At 31.4% G+C, this 20,517-nt stretch overlaps 2 protein-coding genes across 2 annotated transcripts; both read left to right on the top strand.

The window, feature by feature from the left end:
* Positions 1–477: 477 nt before the first annotated feature.
* On the top strand, positions 478–12,574 carry LOC131172893 (receptor-like protein EIX2). Its single transcript, XM_058134434.1, has 4 exons — positions 478–1,030; positions 1,109–1,174; positions 2,288–2,441; positions 9,556–12,574. The coding sequence occupies exon 4, from the start codon at positions 9,575–9,577 to the stop codon at positions 12,572–12,574; it is 3,000 nt and encodes a 999-aa protein (XP_057990417.1). The 5' UTR covers positions 478–1,030; positions 1,109–1,174; positions 2,288–2,441; positions 9,556–9,574.
* Positions 12,575–14,365: 1,791 nt separating this feature from the next.
* Positions 14,366–18,163, top strand: LOC110673524 (protein SHORT HYPOCOTYL IN WHITE LIGHT 1). Its single transcript, XM_058134091.1, has 3 exons — positions 14,366–14,974; positions 15,053–15,118; positions 17,589–18,163. Exons 1-3 carry the CDS (start codon positions 14,564–14,566, stop codon positions 17,739–17,741), a joined length of 630 nt encoding a protein of 209 aa, XP_057990074.1. The 5' UTR covers positions 14,366–14,563; the 3' UTR covers positions 17,742–18,163.
* The last annotated feature ends 2,354 nt before the right edge of the window (positions 18,164–20,517 follow it).

Raw genomic sequence — 20,517 nt, 5'->3', positions numbered from 1 at the left:
AGTGAGGAACCCGATCTTAGTGTTAGCTAAATGACTTTCAACTACATTTTGTAAAGAAGAGATCGGAAATTAGACCGAACGGCATAGAGACCTAGTGTTGGTTTGATTCCCTTTGATGAGAGATCGAAAATGGGATTGGATGGCATGGAGACTTGATATTGGTTTAAGAGATCGAAACTGAGATTGAATGAAACTGAGATTGAATGACATGGAGACTTGACATTGGTTTGATCTCGTTTGACGAGAGCTCAGAAATGAGATTGGATGGCATAGAGACTTGATATTGGTTTGACCTCGAGAAATCGGAAAGCAATCGACTAGATGGGGGATCGGTTTATTTCCTGATCGAGTCATTTGTAACACAAGAATGTCGGGAGGGGATAGTTACGGTTATTTGTAACAGGAGATCGGTTAAAATATGGTGTCAACATTATCTTAAATTTATTTAAAATTTTTATAGTTACGGTTAGTGTCGGACATCTGTACAATGTGCGGCTAAATCAAAATCTCTTTGCCGGCACAGAGACTCACTGCTACTCTTTCCCATTTCTAAAGTTTCGAGTCTTCTTTCATGTCTGATCGCCACTGTCGCAGAAATCAGCTACACGAACTAGCTTCTTTATCCTAGTCATGTCATTTACAGTCACTTTATCATGTCCTTTTTCCTTCTCTCAAACACCCCACCACCGGCACCGACGAAGAACTCACCACTTCCAATCTCGTCCCGAATCGACCATCCGATTTTTCTCTCTCTTAAAGCTCATCCTCCTTTTCTTCTTCTGCTTCCTCAAGCTTCTAGGAGGATTTCTAGATTGAATAGTAATAATGGCAATCTCGTAGATGATCCTCGGAATTGGAGTCGATCAATTAACAATGAATTTTTGGTTGATGATGATGAAGATGAGGATGAAGATGAAGATAGGAGTTTGGATCTGTTGGTTAGGTTCATTCAAAATGTTTTCAAGAAGGTATCTAAACGAGCCAGGAAGGCGTTGTGTCGGTCTTGCCTGCTTCCATCTCCACCGAATTGGTAATTTAGATGGTTTAATTTTTTACCAGTGAGTTTTGTTTCTGGGCGTCTTTTAATTTGTATCTTTGTTGATTATAGGTGGGGTTTTCCGTAAATGGGGTCCTAATGCTTGCACTTTTGTGGGTTTTTAAGGCATTTCTTTAGGTAATATACTCTACCTTATATCTTCAACTTTGCATTTCTGCTAGTTTTTGATTGCTGGCTGTTTACAGTGATAATTTTAGGGATGAATTCGTTTTCATCTGGTAATTATGTACATGGGATCAGTTATTTGTTTGATTTTTAGATTTTGCTTGTTCCTATACAAATAGGAACTGTGATGATTCTTGATCCGTTACAGTTAGTAGTGAAAACGTTAGTGGTCCTTTGGCAATTGATATTACCATTCTGAAATGTCTTCAGCTTTTGCTATTCTCAAACATCAGAACTGCCAATATATAATTGCGGAGTAAAACTAGCCTTTCTATAGTTCTATTTTCTTTCAACTTACAATGCGGTCTTCAATGGGTATTGGGCTATTGCTCCAGTTTTATGAAGTTAAATGCAAGAGTAAAACCAAAGAAAATGTTAAATCCAAGTTGGAATGGAGAGGCATAGCTTTGAGTTGAAGTTTCCAGGATATGTTGAATATGAGAGGAAGATACAGAAGACTTCTTTGGTATATTTGACTAGTTTGGTGGGAATGTTACAGACAGATGACAATGCTTGCAGGAAAATACTAACAATCATTTAGCTCAACAGTCATAAGTGGCAGATTAGATTAAGGGTGGTCATAGCAGCATTTGAACCCACAATTCTGCTTTAAGTATCTTTGTCAACCTGCCACATGACCTGCTTGCCACTTGCCACCACAAAAGGGATAACCCATGTATAACAATGGGGCAAGCTGTGTCACAAGAACACCCTGAAATAATGAACAGCATGTTCAGCAAGAATGTCATATGAGATTGTTCCCTTATTACAGACACTGTTTGGATAATAGTTAATAAGTTTGCACTTTATGGTTGTGAATAGTAGAATCAACCATTTGTTATGCTATTCTGGAATTTATGCTGTGCAACGATGTGTGTACAGCTGTACATGTGTTAGATTGGTGTATTCCCAAGTCCAGCAAAATGGAACACAGTTGAATTGTCAGATGTCCATTTATCTTTATCATGGGGCTGTAGTAGTGTGCCTATGCATATCATTGTAAAAACCTCCTTGATTGATTTGATTAGTTTAATGCTTACCTTTTTTTTTTTTTTATCTTGCAAGTATATAAGGCCACAATTCTTCTACAACAATCCCTTACTTTCTTTCATCCAATATATTATTGGACCTTATACAGATGACCTTGGAAATGTATTGCCTTATGCAGTGGAGGGTGTGGGGGTTCCTGTTGATCCCCTTGCTTTTGCTGGACTTTCAGGTGAGTCCTTGATCTTTTGGATCTCTGTTATGTATGCAATACTTTCTGGTTGGATATGAGATGAGACAACTTACCGAGCAAAGAAACAAATTAGTCAAGCAATTTTGTACTTTCTTTTTTTCACCTTCTGATAAGTGAGTGTCAATACTTAATATGGCCATGAAGAATGCTAAAGATTTAGGATATGTTTAGTCACATGGTACTGGTAAAAGTTTCCTGATAAAAGAGTATAGTGAAGGATGCAAATCCTTCTTGTACATCAGTTATCTGTAGCCCTGCAAACCAGGTGTAAACTGACTTGTACACTCGCTGTTAATCATCTTGTTTTGAACTTTTACATTAGGACTATGCTTGAGGTCCTATTACAAACAATAATAAGAAGCAGAAGCTTTATAAGCACCTCTCTTGACTGATACAGACTTTGTGCACTATAGCAATAGATCAAGTTGGCAAATGAAACTGAAGAATGATGGACCATTCGATTTTTTTTTTCCACAAATTCTACATTTATTAACTGTCATGTTCGCCATTATAATTATCATGTTATGATCAGTAACATTAATTTAGCATACACTTATACATTTGCTGATTGGTTATGTTGGGTTGTGAGCTAGTTTATGAGTTTGGCTAGCAGCCTGGGACAGCGAGACCAACTTGAAGTATGTTGTTTTGGTTTGGTTGTTCTGGTTCTATATTTTTACAGAAGATGGTGTCCCATGTTGAGATCTTGACTCCTGACAATACTATGCGTCTGCAGGAATGGTTGTGACTTCATTGAATTTGTTACCCTGTGGAAGACTCGAAGGAGGTCGCATAGCGCAAGCTATGTTTGGAAGAAGCACAGCCACATTGCTTTCTTTTGCAACATCCCTCTTGCTGGGCATTGGTGGTCTGAGTGGAAGTGTGCTGTGTCTGGCGTGGGGATTATTTGCAACCTTCTTTCGAGGTGGGGAGGAACTACCTGCTAAAGATGAGATAACTTCTTTGGTAAATGACAGATATGCTTGGGGGTTTGTTCTTGGCCTTATCTGTCTCCTCACTCTTCCCCAATGAAGGAGGAACCTTCTCCAACCCATTCTTAAGTGATCCATTTTTCAGGGGTGATCTTTAAGATTTTTCTTTGTTCGTGCATAGAATTTTTCAAAGTGTCAAAGACGTATATATATGTATATATTTTACATGTAATCGATCAACTTTGAAACTGTGAAATTTCGGGTGAATTTCAATCAGAAATGTGTAGATATAATCATTATTGGTATATTATTTAAGTAAATGAAAATATAGCAATATAACATTTCTTTTATTTATATTTAATCTATTTAAAATGCTCTAAGAAATGTTTGTAAAATAAATCATAAAATATAAAGAAAATAAATACCACAAATAAATAAAAATTAATCATTTTCTTTTAATGTTTTGATTATTAAAATATCATTGAATAGGTTTGATAGAAAATTTTGGTTGAATATTATATTTTTCTATTTATACTAAGAGGTGGTTAATTTGATTTTGATGTGTCATATTGATTTATATAGTTTATGATTATGACTTTTGATTTTTTTTAATATTAGTTAAGTTAAAACTAATTAATTAATTATTGTTGTTGTGTATATTATCTAATTTTAAGCGAAACCTAGAAATGATTTTTCATTATTTTTGCTGATTTAGTGATTTTGTCAGTACTGATGAGTAATGATCCTTTGTTGAAATAACATGTACTAAACCATTATCAATAATTCTATAATGGATATGGAAGTTGAAAAAAAAAAAAAAAACAAGAAGGAAGACGACTTTTATGGCGCGTGAAAGGTGATGATTTCGAAGAAGGTGACTAACGGTAGGGTGAGTGTTCAATTCAAACCAAATTAAATTGAATCAAATTTAATTAAATTATAAAAATTGAATTATATATTTTAGAAATTGAACCGAATTAAAATAGATGAAAAATCAAATCGAATCCAACCGTTCTATTTCGGTTCGGTTTGGTTTAAGCAGATAGATTTTGATTTTTTATTGATTTTTAATTTAGACTTCATTTTCAGGTTTTTTAGTCTAGTTTTGACTTTGGTTTGAATCTAATAATCATTAATCAATGAAATTAAACAATATATATATATATATATAATTAAATATAATTCATGAATTCTCCATAAAAATAAATCAATTCAAAAATCGATTTAGTTCGATTTAAATATATAAAATTATTATTTGGTTCAGTTCACCAATTTTTTTCTTCAAAACTGAACTGAACCAAAATAATTGAAATTTTTATAATATAAAATCAAACCAAACTGATTAAATTTTAAAACCAAACTGATTGAACTGAATTGATTTGGTTCGATTCAATTTTTTAGTTTAAACTGAAATTTGCTCACCCCTAACTAAGGAGGTGTTTAGTTCACGTATTGAATATAACTGATAGCTGATGACTGATAGGTGAACTAGAGTTTTTGGTAAGCTTCAGCTGCAGTTTGTATCAGCTCTATTTTTAGAGCTGTTTCTTATCGACTGATAGCTGATTTGATTTTATTTTTAATTTTGACTATATTATCCTTTTTTATTTAACTCAAAAATTAATATGATTAATACTTTTATCTTTTTTATTTATAATTTTAATATTTTAATTAATGCATTTCAATTTTGTTAAAACATTTTTTTATTAATAACATGAAATATAAAATATTTATTTACATCTAAAAACTTAAAATTAATTATAAATTTTTTCTTTATCAACAATAATAATTACTTTATTATTTTATCTATATTTTTAAAGTTATTTAATTATTTTTTTAAAAAATTTAATTATGTTCTTATTTCAGTAATAAAATAAATGGTATAATATAATAGATTAATAATTATATATTAATTTTAATAATATATATTTAATTTAATAATAAAATAAATAATATAATATAATAAATTTATAATTTTATATTTATTTCAATAATAAAATAAATTATATAATATATACATTTATTAATCATTTCGCATATAAATAGTAACAGCTAAATATAGTATTACCAAACACTTAACATAAATCAGCTATCATCAACTACCAGCTATCGGCTATCAGCTAATAGTAATAGCTATCAACTAACAGCTATCAGCTGTATTCAACAGTTAAACCAAACAGGTCCTAAATTATAAGAAATGACAGGAAAGGCTTATTCCAAGAAAGAATTACAGATTAGAAAAAGAAAATATTGGGGTGGATGTATAAGGTGCAAAATGGAATAGAAGATTATGCCAATTGAAATATACTTAAATGACCCGTAATTCAATAGAATTAATTGATAATTTCATTTATAGTATTAGAATTTTATTGAGCTATGTATAGATAGATGGAAGATTTGATGTATCAATATTTTGTGTTTGAAAGTGCTGAGTTTTGTCCTCCCAACTTAAATTTCTGATTTCACTCGATTATATTACTTGAAAAATACTTTAATTCATTTAAATTTACATATTTTAGTTAATAATTTATATAAAATATATATCATTTATTAATTATATATTTTAAAACTTAATAATTTTAGAGAAAAAATAAAAAATTGTATTTTTAATTTTTTTAATTATACTATATGTTAATTAAATTACCATTTAAATCATATACTTTTGAGCTTTTTCTAATTATATCTTCTTGTTGGCGTGATGTGATAAATCCATTATGTAATTAATATACGAATTCAATGATGGTGGAATATAATTAGTAAAATTTGAAAAATATAGTGTTGTGCACTGCGGAAGCGTGTAAACTACAAAGAAATAAAGCAAACACACAAAACACTAATATTTACGTGGTTCACCCTCTTAACATAGAGCTACATCTTCGGGCATGCCATCTTCCACTATCAATAATAAATAAATCATCGTTACAAGCTCATAGCTATACTACTCATCAACCCAATTACAGTCAAGAGAATTCATACAATATCAAACTGTTCATATTAAATATATTAGTTAGTCCCTCTCAGTCTCCTCTAGACATAATCTAATATATTTACTATTACAACACTACACAATAAAGGGTGTCTTCAACTACACTCTCACTAATGGACAAGAATCCCTTCCTCTTGAATTCTATGTCTTTACTCCACCTTAGGCTGAAGCCTCTCTCCACTGCAATGGACAAGTGACCTTCATCAATGGGCAGAGTCAAATCCTCAGCAATTGACAAGACCCCTCTTTACAATGGGCAACAGCCTCACTCCATGAACTGAAAGCCAAATAACCCTTTTCACCATTTTCCTATTTATAGTATTAATTCCCTCAATTCTGATCTGATTAGGAGTCCAACTCAATTTAGGAATAACACTAAAATAAGAATTTTACTTTATATAGAAAATATTCCTCTATCATATTAATGAATATTTCTCTTACTCAAATTAGGAAAATGTCTCTTCAAATCTTACTAAGATTTCGAGTCATAATTCTAACAATCTCCACCTTGACTCAAAATCCATCAACCATTACATACCTCAAATTCTTGGGTGCCTTCAATTATCACATCTCTATGCTTGAACTTGAATCCTTCAAATCATCAATCTTTCCAATCATCAATCTTTCCAATCTTCATCTTGGATGTAACTTGCTTCTTTGCTTCTTTCTTCAAAAAATTTTCACATAATCAATCTTCTTGATTTTGCATCAAGAGCTTCACTTCAATTTCAACTCTCCATCATCACCATTATTGCATGTGCGACTTTTACATGTCGCAGTAGCTCCACCTTCAACCAAACTCACCAATATTATTTCCATGTTGTGATACCAATTGTTGTGTACTGCGGAATTATGTAAACTACAAAGAAATAAATCAAACACACAAAACACCAATACTTACGTGATTCACCCTCTCAACATACGGCTACATCCACGGGCATGCCATTTTTCACTATCAACAATAAATAAATCATCGTTACAAGCTCATAACTATACTACTCATTAACCCAATTACACCCAAGAGAACCCATACAACATCAAACTGTTCATAGTAAATATATTAGTTAGTCACTCTCAGTCTCTTCTAGACATAACCCAATATATTTACTATTACAACATTACACCACAAATGGTGCCTTCAACTATATGGGCAAGAGTCCTCTCACCAATGGATAAGAATCCCTTCCTCTTGAATTCTATATCTTTATGGGCAAGTGCCCCTCATCAATGGGCAGAGCCAAATCCTTAGCAATTGTTAAGGCTCCTCTCTACAATGGGCAACAGCCTCACTCCATAAGTTGAAAGCCAAATAACCCTTTCCACCATTCTCCTATTTATAGTGTTAATTCCCTCAATCCTAATTTGATTAGGAGTCCCACTTAATTTAAGAATAACACTAAAATAAGAGTTCTACTTTATATAGAAAATATTTCTCTATCCTATTGAGGAATATTTCTCCTACTCAAATTAGGAAAAAATTTCTTTAAATCTTACTAAGATTTTGAGTTATAATTCTAACATATAGGATTAAATTAATTCTTTAAACTTTTATTTGAAAATGAAATTAAAACCGCCCCATACAACTGCAAATGAATCGAAATTTTGACTAAATAAATTAGCAGACTTCGATCGTTAATCCAATTTAAGTTCACTCCAAATCACAAATCGAAACCAATTTGTTGCCAAGCTACTTCATCTTCCAACGTTACAATGGCAAACCTTAAATGACGGTTGCTTTTTACTATAGAAGAAGTGAAGGAAAAAACATGATATCTATTCTTGTTCTTTTTGACTGAAAAGATTAAAATATATAATTAAAATTACTCTTTAGGAATGGCATTTACTTTCCAAAAGCATTATATTGAATAATAATTATATTAAAAAAATTATTAAATAATTAATATAGTTAATTTAATTAATAAAATTTATTCAGTTTTATTATTAAATCGATAATTTAAACCTTATTAATCTTTTTTTTTAATAATTTATAAATTTTACAGTAATCACTTAAAATGACTTCCAGAAATATTTAAGAAATTTCCTTCCGAGTCCTATGAGCAGCTGGTCATCAACTTAACTATTTTTTTCTGAATTAATTAATAAACAAAAGATCGTGCATGATGGGCAAATCGTGAAATAGACGGCAAAGTCCCTTTTTTAATAATAATAATAATAATAATACTAAGAATTGATAAATATGGAAACTTCACCTGCTTATGGATTAATATGAAATAAAATAAGAATATACTGAATGTTATTTTATATTTTAAATATAAAACAATTTTTTTTTAAATTAATTAAATCATGTAAACTAGTTACTTAATTTCCTAAATTAAATAAGTGAAAATTTGTTATTATTATGGCTCCAATATCTTTCAGGATTAAGCATCCATTATGAAAATATGTGTATAAAATATATAAATTAACAAGTCTTAACAAAAATGCTTTCATTAATCAATTAGATATAAAAGTAGGGATGACAACAAATCAAATTTTTATGGGTGTTCATTCTAACTGAACTCTGATAAAATAGATTTAGACAATATATAATCGAGTTTAGAGGCAACCAATTTCGGAAATTGAGTTATCAAAAGTCTTTCCGGCTGGATCTCCCAGTTAATAACCTAACAGGACTTTTCAAAAGAAAATGCGGTACCCCATTAAAGCAATCACTGCGAATAGCCATTATGTCTACCCAATGAAGATAGATGGCTACTGTCCCTGGGATCTATCAGGCTCAAGATTATGCGATAGTAATTGTGATTGAAATTATTAAGCGCACTCAATGTATATGCATCTTTTTTTTTATCTAAATATAAGGTGTCATCTTTTTCAAATTAAGGAAAAACTGACTTTTTTTTTTTAAGAGGGCACTATTATTTTTTGGTGCTATGGTTCGTACAATAATTTTCCAAAAAGTGTGGCTAATTGGTGGGGGTTAAAACCTGAAATACGGCATAAAAAAAAAAACCTGATAATACGCCACTTATTTTTTATTCAATGGCTGGTAAAAGCTGGTAGACTAAACTGTTTGTAGTCAGCTATACAGAATTAAAAATTGTTGCAATTTGTTCCAGTTTTGCCTTTAAATATCGTGGGATGAAACTTACCTATGCATGCAGTTTTCTTAGAAAACTTACTTGAAAATTAGTCTAATTTCTTTGCTTTTGAACAGGGCATTGAGTGTTTGATCTATGGAGACCTTTCCATTTCTTTGGATTATCTGTCTGTTATCCGGAGAATTAATTTGGGGTGGGTTTGCTCAATTGGTGCACTGCAATGCAGCTGAGAGAGAGGCTCTTCTTGACCTCAAAATGGGTCTTAATGATTCCTGGAATCGGCTCTCCTCATGGCATGGAACCAATTGCTGTCAATGGTCAGGAATAGCTTGTGACAATACAACTGGTGCTGTTCTCGCAGTTGATCTCCCAAACTCTTCAGGTCGTCAGCCATTAGGTGGGGAGATTAGACCTTCACTCGCAAAACTTAAGTCCTTGAAATACCTGGATTTAAGTGGGAACAAATTCAGTGGTAAAATTCCTCATTTCTTTTCCTCTTTAGAGAACTTGCAATATTTGAACTTGTCATTTGCTGGGTTTAGTGGCGCAATTCCTCCAAATCTTGGAAACCTCTCTAGCTTGCAATTTCTTGATGTCTCTTCATTTAGTTCAAATGTTGATAATCTTGAATGGGTGAGTGGTCTTGTCTCACTAAAGTATTTGAATATGTATTCTGTAGACCTTTCAAAGGTAGGAGGAGAATGGATTGAGCCATTGAACAAGCTTCCTCTTTTATCTGAGTTGCACTTAGAATTCTGTGTTTTATCTGGTTTCATATATTCTATTTCTTCTGTTAATTTTACTTCCCTTAAAGTCCTAAAACTTCGAGACAACTCCTTCAAGGCCAACTTACCGAATTGGTTTGTGAACATTAGCAGCCTTGTATCTGTTGACATCAGAAATGGCATGTTGACTGGAAGGATTCCACTGGGTTTTGGTGAATTACCAAATTTGCAGTCATTGAAGCTTAATTATAATGTCGAACTCTCAGCAAGCTGCTTCCAACTATTTTCAAGAAGCTGGAAAAAGATACAAGTTCTTGATTTATCTATCACTGAGCTACATGGTAGACTTCCTGCTCTTCTTGGAAATATGACATCTCTCATTCAATTTGATTTACACTTCAATTATATTGAGGGTGGCATTCCAAGCTCCATTGGTAAGCTTTCTAATTTGCAGTATATTGACTTGTCGTTAAACAACTTGACCGGAAGTTTACCAGATTCAATTGGCCAGCTCAAGAATCTTGTCGAGCTTCGGTTGAACAATAACTTGCTTCAAGGTTCCATTCCTTCTTCTATTGGAAACTTACAGCGTTTGACTACCCTCACGCTTGCGTCAAATAAGCTAAATGGTACTCTGCCTGATAGCATTGGACTGCTCTCTGAGTTGTCTTCCCTTGATGTTTCTCTCAATAAATTGACAGGTGTTATTTCAGAAGCACATTTTCATAGTCTGGGGAAACTGGAGAACATTAGTTTATCAGAAAATTCTTTCATTTTGAATGTAAGCTCCAATTGGGTCCCTCCTTTCCAAGTCATTGCCTTGGAGATGGGTTCATGCCATCTAGGTATGTCCTTCCCTTCTTGGCTTAAATCTCAAAAACAGGTCCACGTTTTAGATTTCTCAGGGGCTGGTATTTCCGGTTCTATCCCAAATTGGTTCTGGGACATGACTAGCAGTCTAGCCATTTTGAATGTTTCTTTCAATAGTTTAGAGGGTCATATACCAAATCCATTCAATATAATTTCCTATGCAACTGTTGATTTGAGCTTCAACCAATTCAAAGGACCCATTCCTCTTCCAAATGTCATCTTACTAGATCTTTCTAATAACCAGTTTTCCGGTAGTATACCAGAAAATATTGGTCAAGTGATGTCAGTGTTGTCATTTCTTTCACTTTCTGGTAACAAGTTGACTGGTGCAATCCCAGCCTCAATTGGAGAGATATCGCTCGATGTCCTTGATCTTTCAAAAAATAACTTGGCAGGAAGCATTCCTTCAAACATAGGAAATTGTTCTTCTCTTACTGTTCTAGACCTTCAAAAAAACAATTTGTCCGGTGAGATTCCAAACTCTATAGGTCAGATAACTGGGCTTCAAACACTTCACTTGAGCAACAACCAACTCTCAGGAAAAATTCCATCATCTCTTCAGAATTTGTCAAAGTTGGAAACCTTAGACTTCGGAAACAACATGTTGACAGGAAACTTACCACGATGGATTGGAGAAGCTCTTCCGCATCTCAGGATACTTAGTCTCAGGTCAAATAAATTTTCTGGAGAACTTCCCTTGGCACTTTCAAATTCGAGTTCCCTGCAAATTTTGGATCTGGCAGAAAACCAATTAAATGGTTCCATTCCTGCTAACTTGAGCAATCTCAAAGCCATGACTCAACAGCAGAACGTTAACCATTATTTGCTTTATGGAACTCTTTTTGACCATCACAATTACCAAGAGAACATATATGTGACCATAAATGGCCTTGGATTAACGTACACTAGGACTCTTTCCCTGCTAACCAGCATAGATATGTCTGGAAACAATTTAAGTGGAGAACTTCCTGAAGCAATAACAAAATTAGTTGGTTTGGAAGTTTTGAATCTATCAAGAAACCACATCAGTGGCCAGATTCCTAAGAGCATTTCGGAATTGCGTCAGTTGTTATCTCTTGATCTCTCAGGCAATAGGCTTTCAGGTCCTATTCCCCAAAGCATATCTTCATTGACATTTCTGGGGAATTTGAATGTGTCAAACAATAACTTGTCAGGAATAATACCTTCTACAAATCAGATGTCAACTTTTAATGCATCCTCTTTCGCTGGGAACCCTGGTCTTTGTGGAGATCCTCTTACGGTGAAGTGTTCTAATGATTCAAACAATGGAGGTGACAATTATCCAGATGGTGGAGGGAAAGCAGATCAGACTGACAATGGCAATGGCTTCATTGATAAATGGTTTTATATGAGCATTGGGGTGGGATTTGCAGCAGGTTTATTGCTTCCTTACTTAGTTTTTGCAATGAAAAGGTCTTGGGGTGGAGTATACTTTGCATTTGTGGACGGAACTGCTTATAGATTGTCAAGTGAGAAAATGAAAGCAGCTGCAAGAAGAAGAAATCGGGGCGTTCGTTGACGTTTTTCATTTTTCTTTTGCAAGTCTCGGATTGTTTGAATTTGGAGAAATGGAAATTTAAGAATAAACTTTTTGTTTCTTCAACTTAATTGCTTGCCCTCTTCTTATTAATTAATTTAAAATAGTTAGTTTGAAATAAATTATTTGTAAAGACAAATTTAAAAGAATTATTACATAATTATGTATAATTTTTTTAAATAAAAAAAATAAATTAAAAAAAAATAATTTTTTTTTATTTTAAATTTAAAAATTAATTAAAAATAATTAATTAAATTAAGGAGCGTTAACATAATTCCATGACATCTACTAAGGAAGTGTTGCAGGAGCAGCGGTTAGTCCAAAAGTTTTTAAAATTATAATTTTACATATATAATTTAATAATTTTTTTAAAAAAAAATTATTGTTTGACCCCTTAAAAGTTTTCAAAATCAAAATTTTATTTATAAACTTTAATTAATTTTTTCAAAATTACTATTTGCTCTGTAAAAACTTTTAAATTTAAAATTTTACCTATAAAATTTTAGTGTATTCTTATAAAATTACTATTTGCCTCTCTAATATTTTTATTTTTATTATATTTTTTACACTTCTATGAAATTTCATTCATATTTTTATATTATTCAATTTTTGATCTTTTAATATTATACATTTTTATTTTAGTTTATATATTTTTATCAAGTTGTCATTTAGTTTTTTTTTACTATTTATTTTTAACCTGTAAAGACTAATTTCTAGTTTCGCCCCTAAAGTGTTGTCTTGGACTCTTGGGAAAGAATGTAAATAGGTTGCTAGTGTATTAGAATTAAGCTTCGTTTATTTTGTGAAAAAAATTCAATATTTTTTAGCATTTTGGAGTATTTAGTAAATAAATTAACTAAAAATATTTTTCTAATTAATGAAAAATTAAAAAATTTTTGGACTTTAATATATATCAAATTTTTTTATAATATGTATCATTTTTAAAAAATATATAATAAAAATATAATCTTTTAAATTATTTGGCATTTTATATAAATTAAAAAGTATACTTAATTAATATTATTACATTAAAAGTGAGTTCCTTATCTTACCAAAAAAAAAAGTACCCTCACCGCTAAATTGGTTGGGGTTAGATGCAATGATAAAGTTAATTATTAGATATACTGAAAGTGTAAAAAAAATATTATTTTTTTTATAAAGTAGTAAATTTTTTTATATATAAAAATAAATTTTATATAATTAATGAAAAGTGATGCATATACATCATTTATATTTAATTATTTTTCAAATGCCACGTTAGCTCTAACCTAAAAATTAAAAAATATAAAATTTAATTAATAAAAAATATAATTATAAAAATTAAAAGTAAATTTTTTGAAACCAATTACGTTCAAAACTAATTTTGTATGAATATTGAAAGGTTATAAATTTTTTGAAATCATTTTCTTTCGTGTCATTTTAGGATTTTTTTTTCCATTTTTATTTATTTTATTACTATTTTATCATATTTTCATGTAAAAATATTTTTAAGTCAATCAAATTAATTCAAATTAAATTATTAATTAATTCATTTAAAATTTTATATAAATTAAAATAGAGTGAAAAAATTTTAAAAATGTTAATTCTTACTAATTATAACTTACTGTGACTTGGCATTTTCTATGGCATAAATGTAGAATTAAAAATTCATTATTTATTTTCTAAAATATTTTTGATATACTAATCTTATAAAATAAATAATAAATTTATAATTATATATATTTCACTTCATATAATAACCCTATATTTGTGTTTTTTTATTAAGAAAAATAATATGTTCATAAAAATAAAAAAAAAAAAAAAAAAAAAGTTTACAAGGTGCGGCTCAATCAAAATCTCTTCGCCGGCGCAGAAACTCACTGCTACTATTTACTATTTCTAAGGTTTCAAATCTTCATTCATGTCTGATCGGCACTGTCACAGAAATCACCTACACGACCTAATTTCTTTCTATTATTATCGATCTTAGTTATGTCATTTACAGTCACTCTATCATCTCCTTTTTCCTTCTCTCAAACACACCACCACCGGCACCAACGAAGAACTCACCACTTCCAATCTCATCCCGAATCGACCATCCGACTTCTCTCTCACAAAGCTCCTCCTCCTTTTCTTCTTCTGCTTCCTCAAGCTTCTAGGAGAATTTCTAGTTTGAATAGTAATAATGGCAATCTCGTAGATGATCCTCGGAATTGGAGTCGATCGATTAACAATGAATTTTTGAATGATGATGATGAAGATGAGGAGGAAGATGAGGATGAAGATGAAGATAGGAGTTTGGATCTGTTGGTTAGGTTCATTCAAAATGTTTTCAAGAAGGTATCTAAACGAGCCAGGAAAGCGGTGCGATCGGTCTTGCCTGCTTCCATCTCCACCAAATTGGTAATTTAGATGGTTTAATTTTTGATTAGTGAGTTTTATTTCTGGGTTTCTTTTAATTTGTATTTTTGTTGATTATAGGTGGGGTTTTCCGTAAATGGGGTCCTAATGCTCGCACTTTTGTGGGTTTTGAAGGCTTTTCTTGAGGTAATATACTCTACCTTATATCTTCAACTTTGCATTTCTGCTAGTTTTTGATTGCTGGCTGTCTAAAGTGGTAATTTTAGGGATGAATTCGTTTCTATCTGGTAGTTATGTACATGGGATCAGTTATTTGTTTGATTTTTAGATTTTGCTTGTTCCTATACTAATAGGAACTGTGATGATTCTTGATCCGTTACAGTTAGTAGTGAAAACGTTAGTGGTCCTTTGGCAATTGATATTACCATTCTGAAACATCAGAACTGCCAATATATAATTGCAGAGTAAAACTAGCCTTTCTATAGTTCTATTTTCTTCCAACTTAAAATGCGGTCTTCAATGGGTATTGGGCTATTAGCTTCAGTTTTATGAAGTTAAATGCAACAGTAAAACCAAAGAAAATGTTAAATCCAAGTTGGAATGGAGAGGCATAGCTTTGAGTTGAAGTTTCCAGGGTATGTTGAATATGAGAGGAAGATACAGAAGACTTCTGTGGTGTAATTGACTAGTTTGGTGGGAGCTCAACGGTCATAAGGGGCAGATCAGATTAAGGGTGGTCATAGCAGCATTTGAACCCACAATTCTGTTTTAAGTATCTTTGTCACCCTGCCACAGGACCTGCTTGCCAGTTGCCACCACAAAAGGGATAACCCATGTATAATAATGGGGCAAGCTGTGTCACAAGAACACCATGAATAATGAACAGCATGTTCAGCAAGAATGTCTCATGATATTGTTCCCTTATTACAAACACTGTTTGAATAATAGTTAATAAGTTTGCATTTTATGGTTGTGAATAGTAGAATCAACCATTTGTTACGCTATTCAGGAATTTATGCTGTGCAATGATGTGTGTACATCTGTACATGTGTTAGATTGTTGTATTCCCAAAATCCAGCAAAATGGAACACAGTTGAATTGCCAGATGTCCATTTATCTTTATCATGGGGCTATAGTAGTGTGCCTATGCATATCATCATTAGAACTGGGTAGTAGTTAGTTTCACTCTATGGCATTAGATCTAAACATGGATTGATTTTTGGCACAATCTACATTTTAAGTTAAAGTTACGCTTCATTTATAAATATCCCTAAAACAAATAGATAAAAGCAGTATTGCTGTCCAGGTGATATATTTCATGTATGTTTTAATATTTTTAAGCTTGAAATAAGACTAGGATGATTTCTATTATGTTTGCCAAATTTCTGTTTGTTGTGGTTCAGTGTTTTCAGTTTCGACGACTTCATTTTTTCTTGGCCTACCCTTGTTGTTGGGGTTCCTGAGCTCAATAGCTGAGACATCAGGCGTCTTTGGGTGTGGTAAGCATGTGAAATGCACTAGAAAACCATGAAATATGGATTGTTTGTCCTCCAGTTTATTCTATTGTTATGTGTTGCCAAATTCCATGGTTGGTAATTTCTTGTTAGAGAAGCTTCTTCTGTTTCTTTTGGCCAAATTTGACTGCCTTCTTTTATTTTAGTATCAAGGTGCTTGTAATTGTAAGGATGTGCTAGTATAATTTAATGTTTAATATCATAAAGGAGTCCCATTATGATATTGTCACGTTGGTTGAAAGAAATGAGAAAGCCTGTGTCTTTTATCATTTTGAAAATGGATCAGCAGAGCGATTCACAATTAAGCATTTTATAAACTTTCCAAAGAATTTCCCATACTCAATTGTGTTTTGCTTTTGTGCATTCTTTTTCCTCTGCAACCTGAAGAAGAAATGATAAAAAAATCATGGTTGAGTGAAATATTTACTTCCTAACATGCTGAAACAAACAAATAAATGCATATGTTTCCGATTCCAAAAATGTGATTGTGGCCGTATTATACAGCTGATAGACAGTGGCATAAATAGGGATAGAAGGAGCTTAGACTGATCGGGCTCAGCTTGTTTGAGAGCTTGATTTGTTCTTGAGTAGAATGAATTTGAGCTTGAATTTGGTCCCTACCCCACCTTTTCTCCATCTCTTGGGCTTGAGCAGCTATCTGGTATGATAGCTCATGCTGCCTCAAATTTTGTTCGAATCTGAGCCATTCTTTTCTTTTCCACCATTTGAAACTTAATTATTTTAAACTTATGCATTTATAATGAAATGCAATCAATAATTAGCCAACATGTCATGCTCAATTGCTTGGGCTTATGGTAACCAAAATTAACAACGTGGGCTTTGAGCTCATGCAAGTGCAAATATTGCTTTGCTTGAATGTGGCATGACGCATGAGCCCCTTGATGAGAAAAGCATTTGTGCTTTGTAAGCCTTTTTATGTTGGCATTCATTTTAAAAGTTTTGGGCATTGATGATTGCTGCTTAATTTCCTCCCCTATCCCTGTATATTAATTTTTCTACGTATATGCAATTGTGTTTGTTCTGAATGGAGAGGGTATTATAGAAGTTTAAGAAACATAGATGCTGAGATTGTGTCACTTCCTGTCAATCATTTTATCTGTTTGTTGGTGTTTTAAATGTAGGTGGTTTGCACGCTTGGAAGTGTAGTTTTTGTAAGCATCTTACTCATACGTGGAATATGGTCCGGGATAACCTATCTACAAGAAAGCCGGTATCTTAAGATGAATGAACTTGATGATGACCACGCGTGGACTGGCACACAACCTGCAACTTGATTTGTCTACTCAGAATACGAAATGATACAAGGATTCAATCCCAATCAAGAATGAAGGCATCATTAGAATAAAGCATCCAAAATAAAGGATGTTGAGAAGATGGGATAAGGGGATTTCAGTTAGCATGTCCAATAATTTACTGATATGAAAGTTGCTTCTCACATGAAGATCCAGCAGAGCATATTCCAATTTGATATTAATAGAGAACTGAAACTAAAAACAGAGGAAAGATTTAGCTGTATGTGGGTGGGCATGACTGCCCCTTTATATATTCACACAAAGTACATTCATCTATTAGTTCATTTAGTTTATCTTGTAGTACTCTTTAGCTCAAATTTACATGTTAACATCACATTAACAATGTTGTATTATAATCATTCTCAAGCTTATAAGTGAGGTGAAATCATCCCATTTCTGAATAAGGAATAGCTTATGCAGTTCTGCTTGCTTTGTTTAGTTTTGTATTGGATGCCTTGAGGAAATTGCATGTGTTTCTTTCTTGCAAAGCATGGCCATGATCTAGATGACTGGCAAAGCTATTTATTGAAGCAAAATCATATAGAAACTGTAGTTTTTAAACAGTATGGTGTGGGATATAGAAATTAGCCGTGAGTTTTAATAAAATAAAAAAATAGTTATATGATTTATCCCTATATAAATAACAATATTTAATCTGAATCCTTGTGAAGCTTATATAAAGGCTAATACATAAATAAGTAAGTATTTAATTATTTAACAAAATGAGAAATATTATTAAGAATTAAAATCCTTAAAATTTATATACGAATATGAAAAATCTAAAATAAAATTAAAAATTTAATACTCATAACAAAACTTACTAAAATAAGAGTGTAATTTAATATTGCAATTATAATAATTAACATTAAAATAAATACATAAATGACAAAATTAATTAGATATTCATACAAAAGTATATTAAAATAAATATCAAAAACCTAAGCCCACAAGCCATCTTAATTTCAATTATATAAAAAAAAATGTTGAATATTATGTCTTTCACAATCTTTTTCTTTGTTCTTCTTGCAAGACTTACTCTTCAAGCCTCAGATTTAATAACTCAAACTTGTGAAAAACCTTATACAAGGAGCTTTGTAAATCTGCTCAAGGATCATCCAATGTAAAAGATATGCAGAGCTTAGCCGAATTTGCAATAAAGATTACATCATTAAGTGGAAGTGAAGTGAACAAGCACATTGCCTTGCTGTTGATGAACGAAAGTTCCGACAAATTCACAGCAATGCCTAACAGATTGCTCTGAGATGTGCCAAGAAGCAATGGATCAGCTTAAGGATTGGGCGACAGCTTTGAATTCTTGCAATTATAAAAAACAGTCAAATTTGAAAATTAAAGCAACTAATGTGGCATCTAATTGGGTAAAATATTATTATTTATACATGCACCCTAAAAATAACAAGATCCAAACCTTTTTATTTCTTGCAATTATATTTCAATTTTAAAAGTTTATTTTAATTATAGCTAAAAGACTAATTTTCATTTTGTCTAAAATTACTAATTTATATTTAATATAATAAAAAAATTAATACTTATTTTATCTAGTATAATAAAAAAATAAATTTTTTACAACTCAACCTTTTTTTTAAAATTTATTTATGGAATTTATTTGTAAAAATAAATAAAATTGTTTATTTTTAAAAAATTATAAACTCAGGTAAAAATTCCATTAATAATAATAATTATTGTTTTAACACATGTAATTAATCATTAAAATATGGGTGGATGTGTATATATATTGTTGGGTGGAGGGAGGAGGGGAGAGAAGGGATGGTGGGTGGAGGGAAGGGAGGGAGAGGGAACTATGGGTGGAAGAAGAGTAAGTGGTGGGGGGGGTTGGGTGGGTTTGTTGGATGGATCATGGAGGTGGGTAAATGTGGGGGTAGAGAGGAAATTTTTAATTTTTATTGTATTAATAATAAGATATTAATTTATGATTAATTTATATCAAATTTTGTCAATCGGTTTTAATTAATACAAAATTTAAAATATGTATATATAATTTCAGAAATTTGAAAAGGTTTAGATTTCTTTATTATTAAGATGTACCTCCATATCAATAGCCACATATAAAATAACAATATTTTAACAACATCAAATGTAACATTAGCAGTTCTAATTTTTAATTTTGATTATGAGTTATAATCAAAATAAATTTTTAAAATTAAACTAAAATTGTTGAAAAAATAATTGAATATAATTATAAAAAAGGGAAATATTATTATAAAAAAAAAGATAAATGTTTGAATTTTTTTTCACAATTAGGCATTTATTGTAATGTCGAATCACATGAAAAAGTCCTTTTTTTTCGTGATTTAATTCATTCATTTCAATTTTAATACAATAAAATAATTTTTCAAAATTTGATGAAAATTTATTCATTTTTGAAATTAAATTTAGGGAAATTTGGGGGTGTGTGCCCCATTTTACTTGGCAAGCCAGGTGTCTTTTATTAATATAAAACTGTGAGGCTGCATGTGACACATTACAAATAATATAAAAAAAAATTGACCTTAGTTAACCATTGAACTAAGGGTGGTATTGTAATTTAATAAAAATTAAAAAAATCTATCATTTTTCCCTTAAGAAGCAAAAGTGAAAATGCAAGTTAAGGATTAACAGAAAGCAATTTTTTTTTTAATCAAAGTCTAGCTCAATTAATCATAAAGTGAAAATACATAAAGTCTAGCTCAATTAATCCAAACCTTAGTAGAAGTAGAAAGGTAGGAAAAGAGCAATTTCA

This window comes from Hevea brasiliensis, chromosome 14 (genome assembly GCF_030052815.1).
Source record: "Hevea brasiliensis isolate MT/VB/25A 57/8 chromosome 14, ASM3005281v1, whole genome shotgun sequence".
Lineage (NCBI taxonomy): Eukaryota > Viridiplantae > Streptophyta > Magnoliopsida > Malpighiales > Euphorbiaceae > Hevea > Hevea brasiliensis.
This window is presented reverse-complemented; position numbering and strand designations above follow the sequence as displayed.

Bases quoted from the DNA above. Each gene is read 5' to 3' on its own strand.
- LOC110673524 (XM_058134091.1), top strand. From the start codon at position 14,564: ATGTCATTTACAGTCACTCTATCATCTCCTTTTTCCTTCTCTCAAACA. The intron at 14,975-15,052 runs GTAATTTAGATG...TGTTGATTATAG, and splicing joins CTTCCATCTCCACCAAATTG to GTGGGGTTTTCCGTAAATGG. The intron at 15,119-17,588 runs GTAATATACTCT...TTTTAAATGTAG, and splicing joins TTTTGAAGGCTTTTCTTGAG to GTGGTTTGCACGCTTGGAAG.
- LOC131172893 (XM_058134434.1), top strand. From the start codon at position 9,575: ATGGAGACCTTTCCATTTCTTTGGATTATCTGTCTGTTATCCGGAGAA.